The sequence below is a fragment of the Lepidochelys kempii genome, chromosome 2 (genome assembly GCF_965140285.1).
Source record: "Lepidochelys kempii isolate rLepKem1 chromosome 2, rLepKem1.hap1, whole genome shotgun sequence".
Classification (NCBI taxonomy): Eukaryota; Metazoa; Chordata; order Testudines; family Cheloniidae; genus Lepidochelys; species Lepidochelys kempii.
In genome coordinates, this window is record NC_136381.1 from 4,009,937 (window position 1) to 4,033,334 (window position 23,398).

Here is a 23,398-nt window from a genome sequence, read left to right on the forward strand (position 1 = left end):
GCAGAGAGTGAGGGGTCTGAGAAGCAAAGCGATCCCCCCTCCCGGAGAGTAGGAGCCAGAACAATTAGGGGAGGGGCTACCACCTGGAGAACTGGTCTAGGATTCCCCTGAGATTTGTTCTAAGCACCAGCATGTGTAGGCTCACCAGGTAGTGGGGAATCTCAGCTTTTCCTGACCAGGTCCTCCACCCTGTCCCACTCAGTCTCCTGCCCTGTGCACAGTCTTCTCAAGCCTCCTGTCCCTTCACCAGCCCTATATCTTCCTTCCCTTTTCCTCAGTCTTCTACACCCCTTCCTTGTCCACTATCTCCTCCTACTTCCCAATCCCTGACCCCTCTGAACCCTTAGATACAGCCAGTTTGCTCAGGGTTATTCACAAAGACCAGGGTGGCTGTTAGTCTGGGGAGTTTGACACATAAATGGCTCCTAGCTGTCATCTCCGTACTGTCAGATTCCCACACTTCGCTTGAGAGCCTAGTTTCCTGAATCACCCAAACACTATAGGAGTGGACGGGGGAGCGGAGAGGGAAAAGCAACCCCCACTGTGACAGAGAGCTCCTGCTCTGACTCTAGCCGTGCTCCCACCTAAGGGGGACAATATGACCCCCTTAGCCCCACTCTGGGAAAACGGCTCATTGAAGAACAAGCACACCAGCACTCAGGCCAATGGCTCTATTTGAAGACATATTCAAATTGAACTGGTATAATTAATTGCATTGCCTGAAAAAAAATCAGACCCAGTATTCTTCTCCCCAAATCAGTTTAAGGCAAAGTTACAGCCACCACTAAACGAAGAGGCTTACACATCAATCATCAAAGAACAGAAACAAATCTGTAAAATATACAGAGGTTTAAACAGTACAGAAAACATCAACCAAGCAATATACTAGAACGGGAGCCCTGAGGGAGGCCAATGCACATTATTCCTGTCTGACTTATCAGGCATCAGAGCAGTGACTGGGTTATTCCAAGTGAAGTCAATCTGATACCCGCAGTCTGGACTTTCCCAGTGTTACGAGCTAGTGTGACATGTCACAAATCATGCAGCATCCATAGGCGAAAACGAATGGCTTCCACTTGTTCTGGCACTAAAACCTTTCCACCTTTAGTTTTTAGGATACTGCATTGACTTACTGATGGACGTTCCTAATGCACAATGAATGGAGGGAAATCCGACTGGATTTGGGCATCCCACTAACGCTTGTCCTGATCAGAGAAATTCATTTCAAAAGTGCTGAAAGCTGCTTTGGTATTTTTGCAATATGCATTGGGGGGGGAGGGGGAGAAAACAGTGGAAACTCTACAGAGCTTAAGGATGTGCCCTGGATCAGCTCTTTTAGAAGCATGGCTTGCTCTGTCCCCTGTGCAGGATCTATATCACGTCAAGAAGGCACTTCTGACAATTAAAAAAAGGTGTCGTGTGCTTAGAAATATAAAGAGAAACAAATCACATAAATATCCGAAGTAAAAATCATCCGATAGTCACCATTTACATTGTAAAATCCCAGAAGAGCTAACTCGCACCCTAAGAAACCACAGGATGGCTCCTTGAGACACAGAACCCCAGCCCATGATATACCTGAGAAAAGAGGCCAGAGCTGTTAAGAAATGTCATATGGAAATTGGGCCGGAACAGTTCCTCATGGCTTTGAAAGAGAGCAGACAAAGAGGTTTCTACTGCTCTATAGTTAACAGGGCATTAATCACAGCAAGTTTACATTAGAGAGCGGGAGAACCCAGCAACCAACACTTTAAGGAAGTTTGATCTTCCTGCCAGAGACATAACTGCAGTGAACAAGAAGGATAAAAGTGAGGAGGTGGGTTGGCTAAGGGAATCCCATTGCTGAGGGAGCCCTGTGGCCCAAAGCTCTCCCGACTTCCTCAGACAGAAGCACCGAATTAGCCATGGTGGAGCTGGGAGTGAGTGGAGGAACTTGAAGTTCATACAAGACCAGCTAAGAGGCAAGAGAAGCACAGGACACCCGGAGAACACATCCCTGATATGTTAACAGAAACCAGCTCTATGGGAGAAGATATTTGGGGCCGGGATCTGCTGGAGGCTTTCAAACCTCCTGTACTCCTGGAGCCCATGTGTGTACAACACTAAACTAACACTATTACTGTTACCTTCGAAACCGCAAAAGCTTCGCTCCCAGGCATGGTGCAAACACAGGATCTAACATGGATTTAAATAGCAGGCGATGCTGAGAGGGGCAGAGCACCCACAAACCCCATGGCGATGGGAATTATAGGTGCTCAGCACTGGTCAGGATCAGCCCCTAAGGATGAAAACTTCAAAATCAAGGGTGACGTTTTTGAGTCGAGAAGGGGCATCAGCCTCCCTCTGAATTTCCTGGCTTGCGTCAGTCACTCTCTGGTTTCTGTGCTTGTTTGGAAAGCCAGCTAAGATAACAGCATTTGCTGTCGTTCTCAAGGCCTTTTGGCAAATCCAAGCTCGTTATGTGGATAATTTTCCCAACAGCTGAAAGGGGGCCTCCACATGGAAACAGAAGAATGTGCTCAAACTGGCATATTAACTCAACAGGCTTTTATCAGCTAACACTCATATTTAGCACTGCACTGGTTAACAACAGGGTGGCCAGAGATGGGCCAAATGCAACCCATTATGCAATGAACCATGACTTCCCCCATCTGTGCCCAGCTTGACCCACACAGACAGGTTACTCAGATCAAGATAGTGTTACATGCTGTGAGTTGCAGCTGCCACGCCACATGTATAAGAGGGCAGCTACAATCAGCTACCTGTTCTACACCCATTCGGGGCACCCCTCAGCTTCTTGACAAGTTGTCCATGTGGACTTTGGTTGGGCGAAGTTTGGGCAACCTGGTCCATAGCACAGGCTCTCCTAGGGGCCTCCTACCAGCATTAGGTGAACACAAACTTTGCTGCAGGCTCAGTACCAAATTTGCAAAGGTTAACTTTGCTGTTTTAAAAAAGTTAAAAGCCAACAACGCCCCCCATAAAGATTCTTACCTTTAGTCCTGTTACGGGCAGAAAACCTGAATGTGTTCATTTTTAAAAAGCATTTTTGCTGGGAGGTTTGTTTGGTTTTCGCTGTTCCACATGGATCTCTGGAAACCAGAGCAATGAGTTTTAAAATGATGAGCTCCAGCAAGAAAGCCACACACTCCGAGCAATCACACAGCCTTTGAGGGAGGACATTCCTATGCTGGTTTTGACTGTATCTGCCCCAGTTTTGTTCTTAAAATTATATTTTTGTTCAAAGTGCAGCCTGAAACAGCGACACAAAGTTTCAAGTCGAACCATGTCTAAAAAGAGGGGACTTCCAACAAAAAGTGCTACGGCTGTTAAGCAGCGTGTCAGAGACATTACCGCTGAACAGGGGGAGTAAAGGAACACAAGGGAGTTATAAATAAGGAAGTGCAGGTCTGCGACCAGGGAATGGGGATGTTCAGAACAGCCCATTACCGGGACCTCAGCATCATAGTCACATACCCCAGAATTTAGTGCAGATCTGAGCACAATTCCCTTCCTGAGATGTTTGACTCCTGACCATCTAGGAGGCACTTTTGCATTTACATTCAGGAAGCCCATGAGCTGAGATGTCACCCAGAGGCCTCATGCAGTTCTCTTAAGCTCTGTTGAAAATCTGAGAGTCACAACTCACGCCTTGACTTGGGCTTCTTGATTCCTGAGCTTTGGGGAAGAGTTAACTGGGACAAGGGAAGGCTGGAGGGGTTCTGGTGGGCCCAGAGCTGTAGAGAGGGTCTGGAGAAGGAAGGATGATGGAAATCTGAGGAGTGGGCAGGGGAATGGGATGAAGGTGAAGTTCTCTCACTCAGGATATGTGAAAGTGTTCAGAGTGTGGATTTGCAGAAGGTCCAAACTGTCACTTGGCTAAAGCCAGCCACAGGCTTTCCACCACTGAATGCTGCTCTTATCAAGAGTCTGACACTCGAGTTCGGAAGAGGCAAAACTGAAAGGTCACCTGACCTGGACTCTGGCTGGGTTTTCTCAATTAGCAGCTGCAGGCAGCTACAGTCTGGTTTGAACCAAGCCCCCATTTCCAGTGTCTCACGGCTCCGCACGGGAGTAGCTGCGTCTCTCCCAGCCCAGGCTGGTGTCATTTGTAAAGTGCCATCTTCTTGCTCTGGTACATGTACATGTAGGCATCACAGAAGAGGCGTTTGGCCACGCCTTCCATGTCCCGGGGCTGCTCCATAGCCAGTGCTGCCACTGGCAATTGCAAGTATTTGGCAACTTCAGGGCACAGCGTTACAATGGGAATGTTGAAGCCATTCTCATCACCTGAATATGAGAGAGAGGGGGGGGGAGGGGGTGAGCCCAAGTCTCAGTTCCCAGGGGACAGGTGTCTACAGCACAAAGGAAAACTAGAGCAAGTAGCATTAACTGGGCCCCCAGTTGGCAGTGTCAGCAGAGAGGCCAAGGACTGATTGGGCCAAGGACTGTCTTTGCACGCCTAGAAAGAGAGTCCCTCTAGCTGAGGTTTGAAGCGCACTGGTGGCCAGTGGTGGGGCAGCGTGCTTGGCCACTACCTGTTCTACAGTTACACAGAGGGCGTCAGCCTCCTGAGCTGTCAAGCCAGCACCATTCACCAGCGCTAAACTCCCTGTAAAACGGTACGTTCATTTGCAATGCTGGGTAGGGAGTAGTTTTACTTATTACTGAAGTGACACCTTTCCATGCTTCCCAGCAGACGGACCCAATGGAGTTTGGACACAGGCCTCCTATTTTACATTACAGATCTGTGGAAAAATTACTCAAGACCGTTGTGCGCTGGGACTGCAATTCCTGAATGGGGTCATCCAGGTGCAAAGGGCCGGCCAGCCTCCACTTCGAGCGGAGCCCCTGCTCACCGTGCCTGTCAGCCATGCTGTCGAAGAACAGCCAGTTCTCTTTCTCCGGCCCGTACTTCACAAAGGAGACATAGTGACTGGTCTCTATGCAGAGCACTGCAAAGAGCTCCATCCTCTCCCGTGGGATTCGGGGGCTGTCCACGTGGCTCCTGCCCTGAAACTCCTCAGGGATATGCAGTTTTGTCGGCCTGTGTGCTTTGCGCCGGTAATGAGAATGAGCCTGGGGACAGACAACAGGGGGCACTGGCGAGTCAGCAGGGCTACGGCAACTTTATATACACCTACCCTAAAGGGAAAGAGGAGGTGTCTGGGGACAGGCTGGCATTCGGTCACCAATTCGTTCTGAGGTCACCTGCTTTCCGCTCAGTTCCTCAGCTGGGTCTTTCCCATGTGCCAGGAGACTGCAGCATGCTGCCTGCCATAGTCTTGATTATTACCACTCTTCAGCCCTACCGACACACACCGCAGCAGGCCGTGTTCTCTATCTGAGCATATCCTGACAGACCCAGCTACTAATCCTGGGCAGCGCTCGGATGGGGACCTCTAAGGAGAAGCGAGGGTGCTGCAGGAAGTGGAAAGGCTCTTCCCTCAGAGCCTGCCCAGAATCAGGGCCCCAGCGTGGTAAAACACATGGATGACGGGCCATGTATGTGCAAGGTCATGATCCTGCAGCAACTACCCTGCGCGGCTGATCCAGTCAGCACTGCTGGTCTGCTTAGGAAGGAGCCTCCCACCTGACCGGCTGCAGAGAACGCAAGGGAAGCCAGAGGTTTCAGTCTGTGATCTGCCTCCTGGGGAACCAGTAAACACATGGAGGGGGAAACTGGATACCTGTCTGCAGCAGGACTTGCAGTACTGCTTCATCCCGGTAACTGCGAACATCTTGTCTTTGAAGCACTCGGAACACTCCTGGGTGGCTACGTCCCCGCACACGAAGCACTCCCGGGGACCTGCAGTGAGAACACAAACGTCAGCAGTAGTTGTGTGACAGGAAGTCAGTATGCTCTGGCCCCTGCGCCTGCCATGCAAGTCCCGCTCTGTGCAGAAGAACCACATCACAGTCCTGCCCTTACTGTACCACTTACACTCTAGCTAGGCCAGCCTCGCCACCTGGATCCAAACGAGCCTGCCTCAGTGCCCACGTGCAAGACAGCCCCCGAATCACCAGTGTCCAGGAACTTACTGTCAAGCAGCAGGTCGGTGATGTCCAGCTCCAGGGAGGGAATGATTTTGCTGAACATTTTATATTCCTTCCCGAACCGTGGCATTTGAATAATGAAACAGGAGGGGATCTGGACAAAAAAAAAAAGCAAGTCACCAAACACGGGGAGACGACGCCTTGCCCTGCCGACACAATCCCCTCTAGGACCTGCTCCCCAGCCCGGCAGCTGGAGGACACGTCCTCCACAGCCCACTGTCCGTGAAGTGTCCATGCCCCCTTTCATACCCTCCACTGCACCCCTCCAGTTCTGGTGGTGTGCTGGGGGGCTCTGCTGCATTCTGACCCTAGGCATAAATCCGCTAACCGGCCTTGCTGTGGAGGTGGGCCGTAGAGCATTCTAACAAGCAGCCGTGTGCATGGGGCGGGGAACGAAGGCGGACGGGAAAGGCGAAAGGGGAAGCTGCACTCACCTCCACTAGCTTGAGATTGGAAGACAGGAAGGAATGTTCCACTAACTGCTGAACGTTGGGCACGACCAGCTCCTCTTGCTGGTCTATGAATATCTGGTAATAGTAGCACTCCTGCTCCTTCTGGCCTCCAGACCTAGGAGCAACGTTCCAGAGTCAGGGCACGGGGGCTGCCTCTCCGCACTGTCCGTGTACCCTTGGTGCCCTGGACGGCAGAGCTCTAACAGGACACAGCCTTTGTGTTTCTAGGACAGCCTCCAACCCCGCACCAAGGGGCTCCCAGATCTAGCTTTCAAAAAACTAAGCATTTGTCATCTGGAAACATCCAACAAATGCCGTGGGTGACAGATACCGACGAAGCATCATTCTTACTTGCATTCTGCTCTTCTGCGATGGGTGGGCCAGACACACTTTTTTCCCCTTTAATTTAAAAAAGAAGACACACTGATTTTCTTGTAAGTCAGCTGCTTTACAGTGTGACCAGAAGATTCCTATATCCGAGTTATAAGGTGCCCGTTTTGTGATCCAGCAGCTTGGAAAACTGCAAAGCAAAGCTTGTTGCATTTCCAAGGCAACTAATAGTGAAAGATCCTCCAGGATCCTTGTGCTCCCCTGAGGCAACAATGCTGGAACATTGGATTCCTATTAAGCAGCCCCTAGCAGGAGGGTTGGAGTGAAGTGAGACAGGCTTCTTTGTATGCACTGCTTTTCATGGAGTAGCTCCATGATACAAGCCACTGCACATTCCTCCACGGGAAACCCAGAAAGCTGGCAACCCAGGTCTAAACTCCTGAACAATGCAGGTATCTTTGGGAGTCCTCACACTAAGCAAATCTCCTCTTCGTAGAGTCCCCACAAAACAGGGCTCCTGAGACTAAACTCAGTGGATTCCCCGTTTGGAAGCTCTAGACTCTCAGCGAACTTGGCAGTCCGGAAACACGAGACTCTTCAGAGGTATTTGTGATACTAGTCCACAGCCAACCTATTGAAGACTAGGAAGACAAGCCCTGTGTTTCTCATGCCACCATTGACCCTATCCAGGGATTACTCTATGCATTTCATCACTCCCTGAAGGTGGCACATCTGGGAATTATTTATAATTCTCATCTTCCAGGTACAGCCTTCCTGGAATATGACCACAGTGTGATGGGCAGGTAGGGATTCAGGGTCACAACAGAGAATAGATGGGCACAAAGTAGTGACACACTTTTCCATTTCCTTCATGAACAAGGGAAATTCACTGATCCTCTCCAGTCAGGCCTTATCTAACGGACCAAGTCACCTCCTTCCCTCCCAGTTCTCAGGTGTGGGCAGCACAGTCCACTGCATCAGTAAGATCACAGAGAGATGACAACTTACTGCAGTTTCAGGAGTGGCTCTATTCCCAGGATGTGATGCATGATGAGATTGAGAAACTCCTCAGGGTCTGAAAGTTGAGAGAAATCACAGATCAGGCCAAAGCAACACACTTCCCTGTCCCACCTCCTCCAGAAAGGGAAAAGCACTGTCAGATATGGGCTGGTGTTCCTCACAATGAGCTGCTTCTCTCTCACTCCAGGTATGGCGCTGGTCTGATTAGGAGCTGAAAACACTTGGTTAGTTTCATAGTTTGAAAGTTCTATGGTCAGTGTAAATACCGAAAGAACCTTCCATAGAGAGATAGGGGAGAAGGAGAGCCCAGAAGCCTAGTAAAAGGACACATTTCTCTTAACACCTTCACTGCTGAATGATTTCTTAGCTATATTGAGGGAAAAATCACATTCATACATTGCAGGTACATTCACTCCATTCATCTGCACTCAAACAGCCGGGGGAGAAAGATCTCGATGGATGTTTACTGCCAGCACCAAATGCATTAATGGACACTGAAACCAGAGACAATGCTGGAAACTGGAAGAAGAGCAAAAGTCTGGGCTGTCTCTGGACAAGATAAAAGAAAATATCAAACAGATCAAACTAAAATACTGTTCAGTAAATGACAGGACATGACAGCAGAAGATTTAATATAACTTCTACTTTTTAATATTTATACAGCCATGATGGTAGCATCAATAATTTCAATACTCCTTTGGCATTCTGCAGCCCCTTTCTTCTGCATATCTTAAAACACTTTACAAATATCATCTCTGAGACAAGCAAGAGACATAAGGCTGTCTACCTCTGGATGGGAATGTGGTAACTGTTCAAACATATGTAACAATTAAGAACAAATGAAGACGAAGAATCTGTATCCGACTAAATCTGCAGAGGAATTTAGGTGAGCAAAATGTAATGATGAGACGTGGAATCTGGCAAAGACAACATGGTTAACACCCCTTGTCAGGCCTACAGAGTTTAACACCAGACTGCAAATACCAATGGTCAGACAGAAACCCCCCTTGGGCAAATTCTGCTTTGGTGGTGGTTTCTTCTGAGCAACAGGCCAGCAAGAAGGGACCTAGCAATTCCAATCTTTCCATCATACTTGGGGAACTCTCCTGCATGACCAAACCTAAGTTGACACGTCTGAGGAATTCTCCAGGTAGCAGAACGTTTATTTAAAAACGAGTGTTCTGGGGGAAGACAGGAAACTAGCTTGCAGGGTTGCCCGACTGGGAAAAAGGGGAGATAAGACAGACCACTCTGATATAAGACATCTGCAGAGAGCACATTACCTTTCTCAGACGTGGCAAAGCTCGAGCACTGGCCCTTCTCCGTCAACTGCTGCCTTAGATGCATCACGCTATTAGCGGCAACAAAGCCATTCCTGGGAATGAGGGGAAGCTGGGGATGAGCTCTTTGTGCATTGGCAAACTTACATCTCAGGGGCAGAAAATACAGCAAGTGAAGCATGGAGCCCACCTGCCAAAATCCAAGTTAAGATGCACCCTCCCGAAAGGCAAGAAGTTAGCGCCAGAGGCCCGACCACAAGCAGCGCTGAACAAACTACACTGCTGTCCCATAAGCACCGGGGGAGGAAAGGGGTGGACCAAATATCCTTGATGAAGGCCAGTGGATACTCACTACCCACCATGAGGTTATGTCTCAGTCACCAGCCTTACAGCCTGGCAGTGCACGGGTAACCCTTTGGAGCCTTTCAGTATTTCTATGAGCCAGCTGTTTAAGCAACATGGATTACTTGCTCCCTGGAGACTTTGCTCCCTTATCAGAATCACTCCCAGCCCTAAGAGCAAGAAATCAGGGCCAAAGATTAAATCAAAGTCCTTCATGTGACAGTGCAGGGCTTGTCCCTTGGCCCAGCCTTTAATTATAAATTTCTTCCCCTCTCCCACAACACCTTGACTGAGACCTCTGAGCCCCAGGGATCCCTTCTTTAACCCTCTCACTTTCAACCATGAATCATGACAGTCTCCCTTCTGGCTAAGGAGAGTAGGATGTGGCTTGTCAACACCACTCCCAAGTTCTCTATTGACCCCTCCAGAGCCTTCTCCTGCCAGGGACTCTGCAGCATTCCCAGGACTGAATTCTAGTGTGAGACTTAGATCCACCTCCAGAGGCCTTGAGGCCAGCAGGCTAAGGAACCAGTTGTAATGGCCCGTTCAGCCATTCCTCTGAAATGGGACATTACTATCTACACGGCTGGCTCCATTCCGTACATATGGAGTCATGATGCTCCAGTACACAACACACCAGCATTTAGCAAAGGAAATCCACAATCTCAGCATTCGCTGGGTTAATATGAGTGGGAAGGAAGAGCAGAAGAACTTTAGAGCTGGTCAAGAGATATGAATCTCTAGGATACTCCTTGTCTGAGTAGCATCTGAACCACGGCTGTCAAGCAATTAAAAAAATTCATTGCAATTAATCACACTGTTAAACAATAATAGAATACCATTTAAATATTTTTGAATGTTTTCTACATTTTCATATATATTAATTTCAATTACAACACAGAATACAAAGTGTACAGTGCTCACTTTATATTTATTTTTGATTAAATATTTTGTAAAAAACAAAAGAAACAGTATTTTCAATTCACCTCATACAAGTACTGTAGTACAAACTCTATCATGAAAGTGTGACTTACAAATGTAGATTTTTTTTTGTTGTGTTACATAACTGAACTCAAAAACAAAACAATGTAAAACTTTAGAACCGACAAGTCCACTCAGTCCTACTTCTTGTTCAGCCAATCACTCAGACAAACAAGTTTGTTTACAGTTGCAGGAGATAGTGCTGCCCGCTTGTTTACAATGTCACCTGAAAGTGAGACCAGGTGTTCGCATGGCACTGTTGTAGCCGGTGGTGCAAGATATTTGTGTGTCAGATGTGCTAAAGACTTTGTATTCTGCATTATAATTGAAATCAATATATTTGAAAATGTAGAAAAACATCCAAAGGTATTTAATAAATTTCAATTGGTATTCTATTGTTTAACAGTGTGATTAAAATCGCAATTTCTTTTGTCGCGATTAATTTTTGTAATTGTGATTTTTTTTTGGGTTAATCACACGAGTCCGATTAATCGACAGCCCTAATCTGAACCGTGACGGACCCAATTCTGGCTGGAAGGAGGTGGTAGCAGCATGGAGATTACAGAAGAGAGACTTGCTGCTTCCAGTGGTCCTACATATAGTACTCACCGTCGGAGGGGATTCACAATCTCATCCCGGAGGATCTTCTGGATGTGCCCCTCGGGCGGGAGGGAGGGCTTGAAGAGCATGGAGTCCAGCACAGAAGTGCAGGAGAAGAGGCTGGGAAGAGAGAGTGGTTGGTAACAGTGAGATCAGGTAATAATGCAGTGGTTTTTGTTTTAAAACAGGGGGTTGGACTAGATGACCTCCTGAGGTCCCTTCCAACCCTGATATTCTATGATTCTATGAAATGAAACACAGGATAGAGATGGACAGATTTAAGGGAGAAAGAGAGAGAGATTTACAGTGTCACAGATGCCAAGACCCGAAGGGTCCAGTGAGATCATCTCATCTGACCTCCTCTATAGCGAGGCTCAGCAGAATTTTGTCAAAATTATAAAGAAATAAAAACTAAAAAATAAAAATAAACATTGATATTTATATTTTTATCAACTTGAATTTTCAGTTGGAGGAAATAATGGGGGGGGGGCGCCAGACAATTATTTAGTGACAGTAGACATTGAGATTCAAGAAGTTAAAGCTAAAGTTATAACCATTAAAACACAAATTATCAACATCACATGGCAAAACACACATAGCAGGTATCCTTAAATCAAACTCTAATAGGTTCTCAAGCGCATTTGTCTTACTTTGCGTATCAGTAAATTTCAATGAACATCAATGGAAATATTTTTTTGTTGGGGTGTGCGGTGAAATGGACGTTTATACCAACATTAACCAATAAATATCTAGTCCTTCCAAGCCTATCATAACACAGGCCATAGAACTTCCCCAAAATAATTCCTACAGCAGATCTTTAAAAACAAAACAAAACAAACAAAAAGCAGCCAATCTTGATTTAAAAATTGCCAGTGATGGAGAATCCACTATGACCCTTGGAATACTGTTCCAATGGAGTGGTTAATTACCCTCCCTGTTAAAAATTTACACCTCTGATGTGTCTAGTTTCAACTTCCAGCCATTGGTTTCATGTTAGACCTTGCTCTGCTAGACTGAAGAGCCCATTACCAAGTATTTGTTCCTCAAGTACGTACTTACAGACTGTGATCAAGTCACCCCTCACCATTCTCTTTGTTAAGCTACACAGATTGAGCTCCATCAATTTAACATTATAAGGCACATTTTCTAATCCTTTAATCATTCTCATGACTCTTCTCTCTAAACCATCTCCAATTTATCCACATCTTTCTTGAGCTGTGGATACCAGAACCGGACCCAGGATTGCAGCAGCGGTCGCACCAGTGCTAAATTTGAGATTTCCCCATTTATGCATCCAAGGATCTCAGGCCTGTTTGGCCACAGCATTGCACTGGGAGCGCATGTTTGGCTGATTATTTGCCATCACCCCCAAATCTTTTTCAGAGTCACTGCTTCCCAGAGTCCTCCATCCTGTAAGTATGGCCTACAGTCTTTGTTTTTAGATGTACAGCTTGACATTTAGCCATATTAAAATACATATCGTTTGCTTGTGCCCAAGTTTATCAAAGAATGTAGTTCACTCGATATCAGTGACTGTTCCTCTTCATTATTTACCCCTCCCCCAATTTTTGTGTCATCTGCAAACTTTATCAGTGGTGATTTTATACTTTCTTCCAGGTCATTGATAAAACAGTTAAATTAGCGTAAGACCAAGAACCAGTCCCTACAGGATCCCACTAGAAACACACCCACACGATGATGATTCCCCTTTTACAAACACATTTTGAGACCTATCAATTAGCGGGATTTTAATCCATTGAATGTGTGCCATGTTAATTTGATATCGTTCAAGTTTTTTTTAATCAAAATGCCTTGCAATACCAATTCAAATGCCTTAGAGAAGTGCGTTACATCAATACTATTACCTTTATCAACCCAACTTGTAATCTCATCAAAAAAAGATACCAAGTTAGTTTGACAGCATCTATTTTCTATAAACGCATATTGATTGACATTAATTATGCTACCCGCCTTTAATTCTTTGTTAATTGAGTCCTGTATCAGCTGCTCCATTATCTTGCCTGGGATCAATGTCGGACTGAGAGGCCTATAATTACGTGGGTCATCCCATTACCCTTTTAAAACACTGGCACATTAGCTTTCTTTTAGTCTTCTGGAACTTCCCCAGTGTTCCAAAACTTATTGAAAATCAACATTAACAGTTGAGCAAGCTCCCCAGCCAGCTCTTTTAAAACTCTTGGATCCAAGTTCTCTGGACCTGCTTATTTTAAAAACTCCAACTTCAGTAGCTGCTGTTTGACATCTTCCCACGATACTAGTGGAATGGAAAGAGTGTCATCGACATCATATGACTGTCTCATCTGTTTTTTCCTCAATACAAAGCAAAATATTTATTGAACACTTCTGCCTTTTTTTGCATTAGTATTGATAATTCTACCATTTTCAGCGAGTAATGGACCAATATAATTGTTAGGATTCTTTTAGTTCCTAACATACTTAAAAAACTCCTTAACTCTGCTGGCCATACATTTCTCCTTGTGTCCCTTTACACTGCCTTTTTCCTCAGTTGTGGCTTTTTCAGTACCTAGTAAAATCTTCTTAAACTCCTCTCAATTATCATTCACATCTTTCTGATTAAATTTTTCCTCCTGGCTGATGTGACTCATAACTGTGTTCAGCTTTGTGAAATTTGTCCTTTTAAAGCACCAAACATAAATATTACTGATCTGAACTTCATTCCACTTGGACATTATAAACCCAATCAAGTCATGATCACTTTGTACCTAAGCTACTATTAATTTTTAGATGTAAGGGATGGAAGGAGAGAATGCGTGAAAGTGGGCAGCGTGAAATGAGAAAGTTTTCCATCAATTGTGGATGAGTGAAATCCTGTGGTTTGACAAATTTAGGAACATTTGTAGCTCGGCAGGGTGAGAATCAAATCTTATTCTTCAAGGCTAAAACTGACTGCTTTTGGGATCACCAAGGGATTTTTTCCCCCACATACAGCACTGTACCGTCAGGTAAGTGCATTACTGGAGGTTTCTCTGAAGTATCAGTTTCTGGCCTTTACCTGAGATGACATACCAGACTTGAGAGGACCAGTAATATAATCTAATGTGGCAACCTATGATTTTTCATTACACACAAATGGTGTGTGCTTAGCATCTAAGAACTTTCTCCTTCAGGATATTGGGAGTTGGGACCTGCCATCTCCAGACTGCATCTCTATATTAAAGAGCAATTGCATTCTACTCTTTGTGCAAATTACGTGTAATCCCTGTGCTCCTGGTGAGCTGCCTGATTCGATGCTCAGTAAGGACCATCATCCCTGGATTACGGACCTCATTTAACAGAGGGAGATGGTCAAGAGAGGCCATTTGGCATGAGGTTAAAGGAGAGTAGTGCCTCCTACCTGAAAAGAGCAGCATCCATGTAGCAGGAGTTGCAATGGCCTTGAATTCCTTTCATGCGCCCTTGTAAAACATGCACGGCTGTGCCATTCCTGAGAGGAGGAAAATTAGCCAGAACCTGAGGACTATTCATCTGACCTGCAACAGAAATAAAAGAAACTGCTACTTTTAGGATCCCCTTGCACTTGGGACAGCTTTGCCCTCCTGGTACTTTCCTGTAGGGCTAGTCCACCGATAAAGGTCACAACCCACTCTGTTTGTTCTGTACTGTACCCCCCATGCATTTAGACCGTAACCTCTTTGGGATGGGGACTTGATTGTTTGGCACACTTACCCACTATAATCTGCTGCCAGAGCACAGACTCATAACCTCAGCATGAGAGGGAACCTCTGGGCAATTTGCTGATCACTTGTTCAGCCACTAGACTTTTTAACCACCACACATTCCCTGCCATCCACACTGCCACTACTATCCTCAGCATCATGTCAGCGAGCGCCTGTCGCTGAAAGGGCCCACAGTGGAGAGAGCTAGTTTCCTGACACTGAGCTGAACGTAAGCTTGAGATAATGGGATCTCTGTGTAAAGCGTACCTAGAAAATTTTCTGCACTGGAAGCGTCCAACAACCAGCTGGAGGGATTCTCAGGGCTGCTGCTGGAAGCCGAAGCTGGTAAATTAATGCCCATTCACCGCATTCCTGCCAGCGTGGCTTTGGTATGGATGAGCTGGTCTAACCATACTGGGGGAGGGAAGGAGTGCTGCTCGAGCTCAAGGAAAGCAGCAAATATGCAGATGCATGATCTGTACTTCCCTGCAGGGGCAGTTATTCTGTGGGATCCACAGCTCTGTCCCAAAGATCTACACCCTCCTCTCCATGCCAGTGTGGTCATCCTACCATTCCAGGTGGCCCATAACTATTCCATTACAGCACAAATAACCTCCTGAAGGGCAGATCCAGCAGGTGACACAAGTGGCAAGGGGATATTAAAGCAACTTTAGCGTGACAACATCCCTGTGTAGTTGGCAAGTATCAGCCCCATTTTACAGAAAGGAAAAGTTAGGCAACAGAGAATTTAAGTGACTTGCCCAAGGTCACAGCAAGTCAGTGGCAAATGTCAGAACAGAACCGAGGAGTCCCAACTCCCAGTCCCCTGGCTGTACCACTAATAGCAGGAAAATGAGGAAATGGAAGGTGAAAGGAAGAAGGAGAGATAAGAAAGAGAAGGACAGAACAAAATTAGTCCTAGAGTCAGTTCTAATGGGGACGGGTGGGGGAATATAAAGTGCAGTAGATTTAGTTGTGCTAGGATATACATCAGGACTATTCTTTGGGAATGGAGGGGGGCTCCTTGGACTCTCAGAATTATAATTTTACACAAAATGCTGGTTCTCAACACAGAGACTAGCAAAGATGACCCACATATGACCCTCCTGTCCTAGCCGGAGTCATCAGCTTCTAAGGGAACTCACTGGAAGTGCTGGGGTCCAGGAGGCCACTGCTCACACACTGGAAGCGCATGTCGGGCTGGCATGACTGAAGCTTCACAAAGAGGCCCCGCTTTGGGGGGCAGTGGAAGTAGCGCGTGCCTAGCCATTCGCCATCTGTGACCCCCTTCTCTTCATCCTGTGAAAAGGGCAGAAATCCATCCACAAGCAGTTCCAGGCCAGGCTTTCTAAGAATGAGTTAGATCAGCGGTTTCCAACCTGTGGTCCGTGGACTATGTCTAAGGTGTCTGCAAAAGGTTATCTTTACCATAGAATACTGGTAATGACCCTGCACCTCCTTTCAAAATTTTTTAGGGGTCTGCAAATGAAAAAAGGCTGAAAGCCGCTAAGTTAGATTAAGTGGTGCTTGTGAGCACAGCTATGGAAAAAGAAAAGGAGGACTTGTGGCACCTTAGAGACTAACCAATTTATTTGAGCATAAGCTTTCGTGAGCTACAGCTCACTTCATCGGATGCTTATGCTCAAATAAATTGGTTAGTCTCTAAGGTGCCACAAGTCCTCCTTTTCTTTTTGCGAATACAGACTAACGCGGCCGCTGCTCTGAACCCTGTGGAAAAAGAGTAACAGCAACAATTTCTCCACAAGGGGGCATGATCCACTGAAATGCTACATGTGACCAAACGCACTATTAAACAAATCACGCAGTCAGAGCTGCACATATCTGATGGCTGTGCTAGGGCTGACGTTAGGATGGGATTTCATGACCTGACAACTACATACAACTTTGTACTTATTTTGAGCCATTTTTTCATTTGGTTTAGTTACATCTTAGACCAGTGCATCCAATGAAGTGGGCGGTAGCCCACGAAAGCTGATGCTCAAATAAATGTGTTAGTCTCTAAGGTGCCACAAGTCCTCCTGTTCTTTTTGCGGATACAGACTAACACGGCTGTTACTCTGAAACCTGTCATTTTAGACCAGTGCATCCCTTTTGTCAGCACAGAATGAATTTCATGAATCCAAATCCCAACGGCAGCAGCAGCTGTTGTCCAAGGATCTCAAAGCACTTTGCAAATAACTAATGAAGCCTCACGACACCTCTGCAGGCAGGTGAGAATGATCCCATTTAACAGATGAGGAAAAAGATAGAGAGGAGACTTGACCAGGCTCATACAATGAACCAATAGCAGGGCTAGGAACAGAACTCAGGAGTCCTGGCTCCCAGGTCCATGCTCTCACCAATATACCCCTCTCCCTCCACTAAGGAAAGTCTGCGTCCCAGTATCTATATTATCCCATCCACGATCCCAGCAAGAGAGGCCAGCTTAATCTACCCTGACTCTTTAATTAAGCAGTGTGAAATGTTAGCACCCTAACCTAGGGCATGCTGGGAAACAGACATGCTCATGACCCCCAAAAGACATGCCAGTTCTGACCTTAGAACCCTTAGAGAACAGAAACATAATTTTGCTACTTACTAATTCAACTCCTGCCATTTTGTGCTCAATTTTGGGCATGTACCCCAACCAGCGGATGATTCCAGAGACTGGATTCCCCTTGTCTAAGGTGATCTGTACCATGGAGTTCACATCCAGGGATTGTTTTCTACTTTCCAATTCCTCTCCACTCTCGCTTCTCTCTCGCTTCATTTGTCTCTGAGATCCCAGGGCCATGTCTGGCTCAAATGCTGAAAAATCACAATATACATAATAAAACGTAGACAAGAGCTGAGGGAGTGTGTGTGTCAATCTTTGTTCATTCGAATAAGTGGCTACCGAATATTTCACAGCATTGTTTTCCTAACAACAATACAACCTAGGGTTTCTGTGCTTCTCAGACACGGATCTATGAGTATGCAGCTAAGAAGAACTGAAAGGGTAGAGAGGAACTGGAAGAGGTTCAGAGAAGTGCAACAAAAATGATCAAAGGTATGGAACAGCTTCCATACGAGTAGAGACTACAAAGATCAGGGCTCTTTAGCTTAGAAAAGAGATGCCTAAGGTGGAAGAGGACACAGGTCTATAAAATCATGACTGGTGAGGAGAAAATGACTAGAGGAGTGTTATTTATCCTTTCTAACATCACAAAAATCAGGGGTCACCTGAGGAAATTGATAGGAAGCAGGTTTAATACAAACAAGAGGAAGTACTTTTTAGACAACATACAATTAACCTGTGAACTCATAGCCACAGGATACTGTGATAGTCAACAGTAAAACTAGGTTAAAAAAAAGAATTAGATGAGTTAATGGAGGATAGGTCCATCAATGGCTATTAGCCAAGATAGCGCTTGGGGCTCCCCTACACCTCTGACTACCAAAAGCCGGGAGGGGAAGATGGGTGGCTCTCTCCAAAATTGCTGTTCTGTATGCTCCCCCTTAAACTCTGGTACTGCCCGCCATTTCAGACAGGGTACTGGGCTAGATGGATCACTGGTATGACCCAGTATGGCCATTCTTATGAGAGTCAGGAAACTTGGGACTGATTCTCAGCCCAAGCTAAGGCCCTTTAATACTGCTCTGGAGAATTCACCGCTTCCTTTTGGTAGTTTGTTCTAATGGTTAATCCCCTCACTGTTAATAATCCATGTCTTATTTCTAATTTGAATTTGTCTGGCGTTAACTTCCAGACATTGGTTCTTGTTCTGTCTTTCTCCAGTAGACAAAGAGCTCTTTAGTACCCTGTATTTTCTCCCCAGGAAGGTATTTGTACGCTGTAATCAGATAGCCTCTCTGTCTTCTTTTCAATAAACTAAATTAACTAAGCTCTTTAAGCTTCTCATTGTCGGGCATTTTCTCCAGCCCTCAAATCATCCTTTTAAAAACGTAAAACTCTTCTGTTCTTTGTTCGGCTTGTCAGTCACATTGCAGAGAATGAGGTAAAAGAAAAAGAAAAAACCCAACCCAAAGCAAATCCCAATCTGCTGGGTTCTACACGGGTAGGGTGGCTGTATTTGTATGCTGCTTTACCTGGGGAGAGCAGCCCTTCCTTCACAACAGAATCCATAGGGATGTCCCTGAAAACATCTGTTGGTCCTTCTTCTTCCTGTAAGTGACAATGCAAGAGAGGGTTACGTCAGCTACATGATCTGTAAGTGGTGGGGTGAGATGAGGAAAGTCTCCCACAGGAAACAATGGTTTTGTTTGCCCTAGACAAAGACTTCCCTCCACAAAACCCTACAACAGCACCACATGTGCAGGAACTTGATAAGGCTCCTACCAGAAGGCAGGCTGCAAGGATAACAACGAAAAATGAAGGCAAGCTCCTCTTACCGGGCAAACTTTAACAAGCCACTGGGTTCCCTCCTTGTACACGTCCATAGCTATGCCTTGTCTGAAGACATCATCCAGGTAGAAGCCAATTGTGTCCCCTGCTTTTACAGGAACAACCTTGTCCACATCTGGTTTGGGCTCCTCTCTCGCTGGGTCGCCGCCCAGCGCCGGGATAAACCGGATTTTGTTAAGCGGCAGAAAGAGCCCATGGTTCTGCTTACACTTGAAATACTCAGAGACGTTATAGGTGCCATCACTGTGGCCTCTGCCTTCACCATCACCCTGAAGAACCAGCAGAAAGGCACATTACATTCTGGGCAGCAACAAGTCAGAGAGAAGCCACCTGACCCTTGGCACGGTGACATGTCCTCATGTCAGAAATGAGGTACCCTCCCAACCCAATACAAACAACAGAGCTGTTATAGGTTTCAGAGTAGCAGCCGTGTTAGTCTGTATTCGCAAAAAGAAAAGGAGTACTTGTGGCACCTTAGAGACTAACCAATTTGATCAGAATATAGACCCATCCCCATTTTACAATGAGGAAGCTGAGTCACAGAGAGACAGGGAAGCCCGAGTCACACAGGGAGTCTGGAACGGAGCGAGGAACAGAGCCCAGGAGTTTTGATCTCAGGTACACTGCTGTTACCAGTGGAAATCAGTGCCTTGCTATTAGGATTCAGAGGCTAAACGTTCAGTGCAATATGATTAGAACTAGCACTTCCAGGGCAACAAGATTTGTTTTCCTGAACACGGGGTTTGATTATAAGATGCAACAGGGAGACAATGCCAGTCCACTGCCCTTGACGAGACCCCCTTCCGTTGGGCTGAGACACTGGGCCTATATAAAATTAACTGAGGGGGGGAGAAAGAGCCCCCCTTCCCCCTGAATCACCGTACCTGTAACTCCACCCCAAAGTAGGACGGACAGAGCGGGGAGGACAAAGGGCTCTTGCTGATCTTCCCAATGTAGCGGATGGTGCCAGTGAACTGTTGTTGGTTGAGATCTACCACCACCTGTTGACCCACTGTAGCCTTCACCGCTGCTTCAAGGCTACACCTGTCCAGGAAACAGTTCAAGCGTTCATTGAGGATGTTGATGGCCAGAAGGAAAACAGCTTCCTCCTCCTTCACAGGCTGAAGAATTTCTGGATCGATAGTGGTTATGGAATTGTCATCCAGCATGGTGACCCTCAAGAAACGAGTGGAAGTCGGGCCACAGGCGATACTGTGCAAATAATTCCTCTCTTTGAGGAAGCACATGCTCCCGGCGTGAAAGAGCTTGCTGCCATATGGAAAATCATCTGTCAAGATGTAATAAACATTTCCGTCCCCTTGTGAAGGTAGAGGGCTGCCTGGTAAAACTGTTGTAGTCATCTTCACTTCCACTCCGTCCTGAGAAGTTAGAGAAGCACAACAGGACAGCACAGGGCACATGATTATTATTATGTTTTATGGTAGCACCCTTATGTGCTAGCTGCTTTTCAAACACACAAGCAGAGACCGTGCCTGTCTTGAGGAGATCACAGTCTAAGGGGAGACAGGCATCAAGAAAAGGGAACAACTACCCGGATTTTCTATACAAGATACATACAGGCAGCCTAGCAAGGGTAGGAGTCTTGCAGATGAGTTCAGGGAAGTGAAAACTCGCCAGGGGGGTGGGGGGGTGGGGTTTGCAGAAGACGGTGATTGAGAGACTGACATAGGCAGATGAGAGTAAAACGTTGGAAGAGTCAGGAGGGGGACGGGGAGGCTACAGAAAGGTAAATAAGTATAAAGGGGCAGAGCTATACAGAACCTGGAAGGTGACCAGGTATCGGGTTCATTTTCAAAAGGGTTAAAAATCATCATTCATAGTGTGGCAAATCTAGACAATAATGCCCTGGCTGAAAACCCACAGTGCCACAAGTAACAAGGGCTGGGGGATTCTGTGCAACAGCCCTGGTCAATACCCAAAACATCTGGCTGTTAGACAATGCTCCTCTGGTGCTCATGGAGGCCAGGACACCTGAACAGGTATTCTACCCAATGAACAATCCACGCCTGGTGAGACAGTTGTCCTGCCAGCTCCTGCACAAGCCTGCCAGTGTGGTTAATCTTGCCATTAAATATAGGAAGTAGATGGACACTGTACAGGTAACCAGGGCTGGTCACCAAAGGTCTCATCCAAGAATGTGAGAACTATGCTCACTCTAGGTGGTAACACAGAGCCATGCATTCAAATACTCTATATAAGTACACTTCCAAAGCAGCCTGGTATCATCATAGTCACAGCGATGCTTTGTGGGTGTATGAGGTGTCCAGAGTCTGTGATGCATGGAGTCTTAGTCAGGGACTCTGCATTTTAAAGATCTGGAGACCAATCACCTTGTTACACGAACAAGAAAAACCACGTGTCACATACAAGGTACTTTCTTCCATTTCAAATTAACACAACAAAATCTCACCGAGCTTTATACCCTGGCTAAAGGGACACCAACATGAAATCCAGCCAGGTTTAAAAAGTGAATTAAAAGTAGTTTCTGGTGCTGCGCTTGCCAACTCCCCCGGCTTAACGTGGCAGTTTTACAACACTTTTTCGTAAGTTCTCTCTCCAAGGGAAAACAGTAAGTCTGATTGATGAATGCACAAAAGAAAACTGAAAATAAAACATTTATTCCTTCTAATCTCTTTCAGTTACAGTAACCTCATGTGTTACTTGTAGTTATACTGGTAAAAACACATTCAGGCAGAGGTGTGATTTTTAAGTTTGGCTCCTTAAATAGTGCTGTCATTGTCGGGTGAAAACCCTACACGCATTTAGAAACAGCACTGAACTGTCTGGGTTAGTAACATACCAGATTCTTAAGACTGAAACGACCGTTAAGACTAATGTAGGACCTCTGCACTGGTGCAGCTCACAGTGACTTCAATAGGGCTCCAGGTGGGCCCAGAGCAGAACCCCTTGCAGGGTCAAGACCCGGCTTGGCACCATTGTCGGCTGTTTGCTGTGGGCACGCCGTATACTTTGGACGGTCAAACTGCACGGGATGATTTCATGTTTGCTCCTAGTCTGTATCACTCCCCCAGTTCCCAGCTCTGTTTGGAGGATTTGGATCCTGACACAGGCAGCTCAAGGTTTCCATATAAATACAGGATTTTCCAACTCCTTGTTGATGAGGTTTGGTAAATTCAGGGGCTTCCTTAAAACCAAACCCTGGCGACTGGGCCTCAGCTACCTGACCTTTCACTTCTGCAGCACACAGAGTGCTGGGGGGTCAGGAGAAGAGGTGGCCCTAGTGCATTGGGAATGGGGTCCGGTGGCAGTTGGGGGATTCTCTCTGGGGGGTGTCCCTACAGGGAAAGGGGTGCACCACAGACTGAAACTGTCTCTGTTAAAGTCACAAATGGGGGGAAGGGGTGTTCCTGACTGGAGAGGGAGGGGCCCCAGGCGGGGGGTGTCCCAGAGGAGGAGGAGGAGGGGGGGCCCGGGGGGGAGGGGCCCCAGGCGGGGGTGTCCCGGAGGAGGAGGAGGGGGGGGACCCCCACGGGGAGGGGCCCAGGCGGGGGTGTCCCGGAGGAGGAGGAGGGGGGGGGCCCGGGACGGAGGGGCCCCAGGCGGGGGTGTCCCGGAGGAGGAGGAGGGGGGGGGCCCGGGACGGAGGGGCCCCAGGCGGGGGGTGTCCCGAGAGGAGGAGGAGGAGGAGGGGGGGGCCCGGGACGGAGGGGCCCCAGGCCGGGGGGTTGTCCCGGAGGAGGAGGAGGAGGAGGGGGGGGGCCCGGGACGGAGGGGCCCCAGGCGGGGGTGTCCCGGAGGAGGAGGAGGAGGAGGGGGGGGCCCGGGGGGGAGGGGCCCCAGGCGGGGGTGTCCCGGAGGAGGAGGAGGAGGAGGGGGGGCCCGGGGGGGAGGGGCCCCAGGCGGGGGTGGTCCCGGAGGAGGAGGAGGAGGAGGGGGGGGCCCGGGGGGGAGGGGCCCCAGGCGGGGGTGTCCCGGAGGAGGAGGAGGAGGAGGGGGGGGGCCCGGGGGGGAGGGGCCCCAGGCGGGGGTGTCCCGGAGGAGGAGGAGGAGGAGGGGGGGGCCCGGGGGGGAGGGGCCCCAGGCGGGGGTGTCCCGGAGGAGGAGGAGGAGGAGGGGGGGGCCCGGGGGGAGGGGCCCCAGGCGGGGGTGTCCCGGAGGAGGAGGAGGAGGGAGGGGGGGGCCCTGGGGGGGAGGGGCCCCAGGCGGGGGTGTCCCGGAGGAGGAGGAGGAGGGGGGGGGGGCCCGGGGGGG

At 47.6% G+C, this 23,398-nt stretch overlaps 1 protein-coding gene across 5 annotated transcripts; it reads right to left on the reverse strand.

The window, feature by feature from the left end:
* Window positions 1–22,567, reverse strand: LOC140906291 (ubiquitin carboxyl-terminal hydrolase CYLD). Of its 5 annotated transcripts, none has more exons than XM_073329943.2 (15): window positions 21,987–22,567; window positions 20,050–20,544; window positions 19,153–19,434; window positions 18,850–18,925; window positions 17,360–17,568; window positions 15,906–16,059; window positions 14,439–14,595; window positions 11,072–11,182; window positions 9,143–9,234; window positions 7,848–7,914; window positions 6,492–6,624; window positions 6,043–6,151; window positions 5,691–5,809; window positions 4,860–5,079; window positions 58–4,290 (listed from the first exon to the last, which is right to left on the reverse strand). In XM_073329943.2, the coding sequence occupies exons 2-15, from the start codon at window positions 20,524–20,526 to the stop codon at window positions 4,106–4,108; spliced, it is 2,391 nt and encodes a 796-aa protein (XP_073186044.1). In that variant the 5' UTR covers window positions 20,527–20,544; window positions 21,987–22,567; the 3' UTR covers window positions 58–4,105. The 5 variants fall into 5 exon arrangements, with proteins under 5 accessions (XP_078707527.1, XP_073186044.1, XP_078707524.1 ...); XM_078851398.1 differs by lacking the exon at window positions 21,987–22,567 and adding an exon at window positions 21,597–21,936; XM_078851399.1 differs by lacking the exon at window positions 21,987–22,567 and adding an exon at window positions 21,597–21,936 and having other exon boundaries at window positions 59–4,290; window positions 14,439–14,574.
* Window positions 22,568–23,398: the final 831 nt, after the last annotated feature.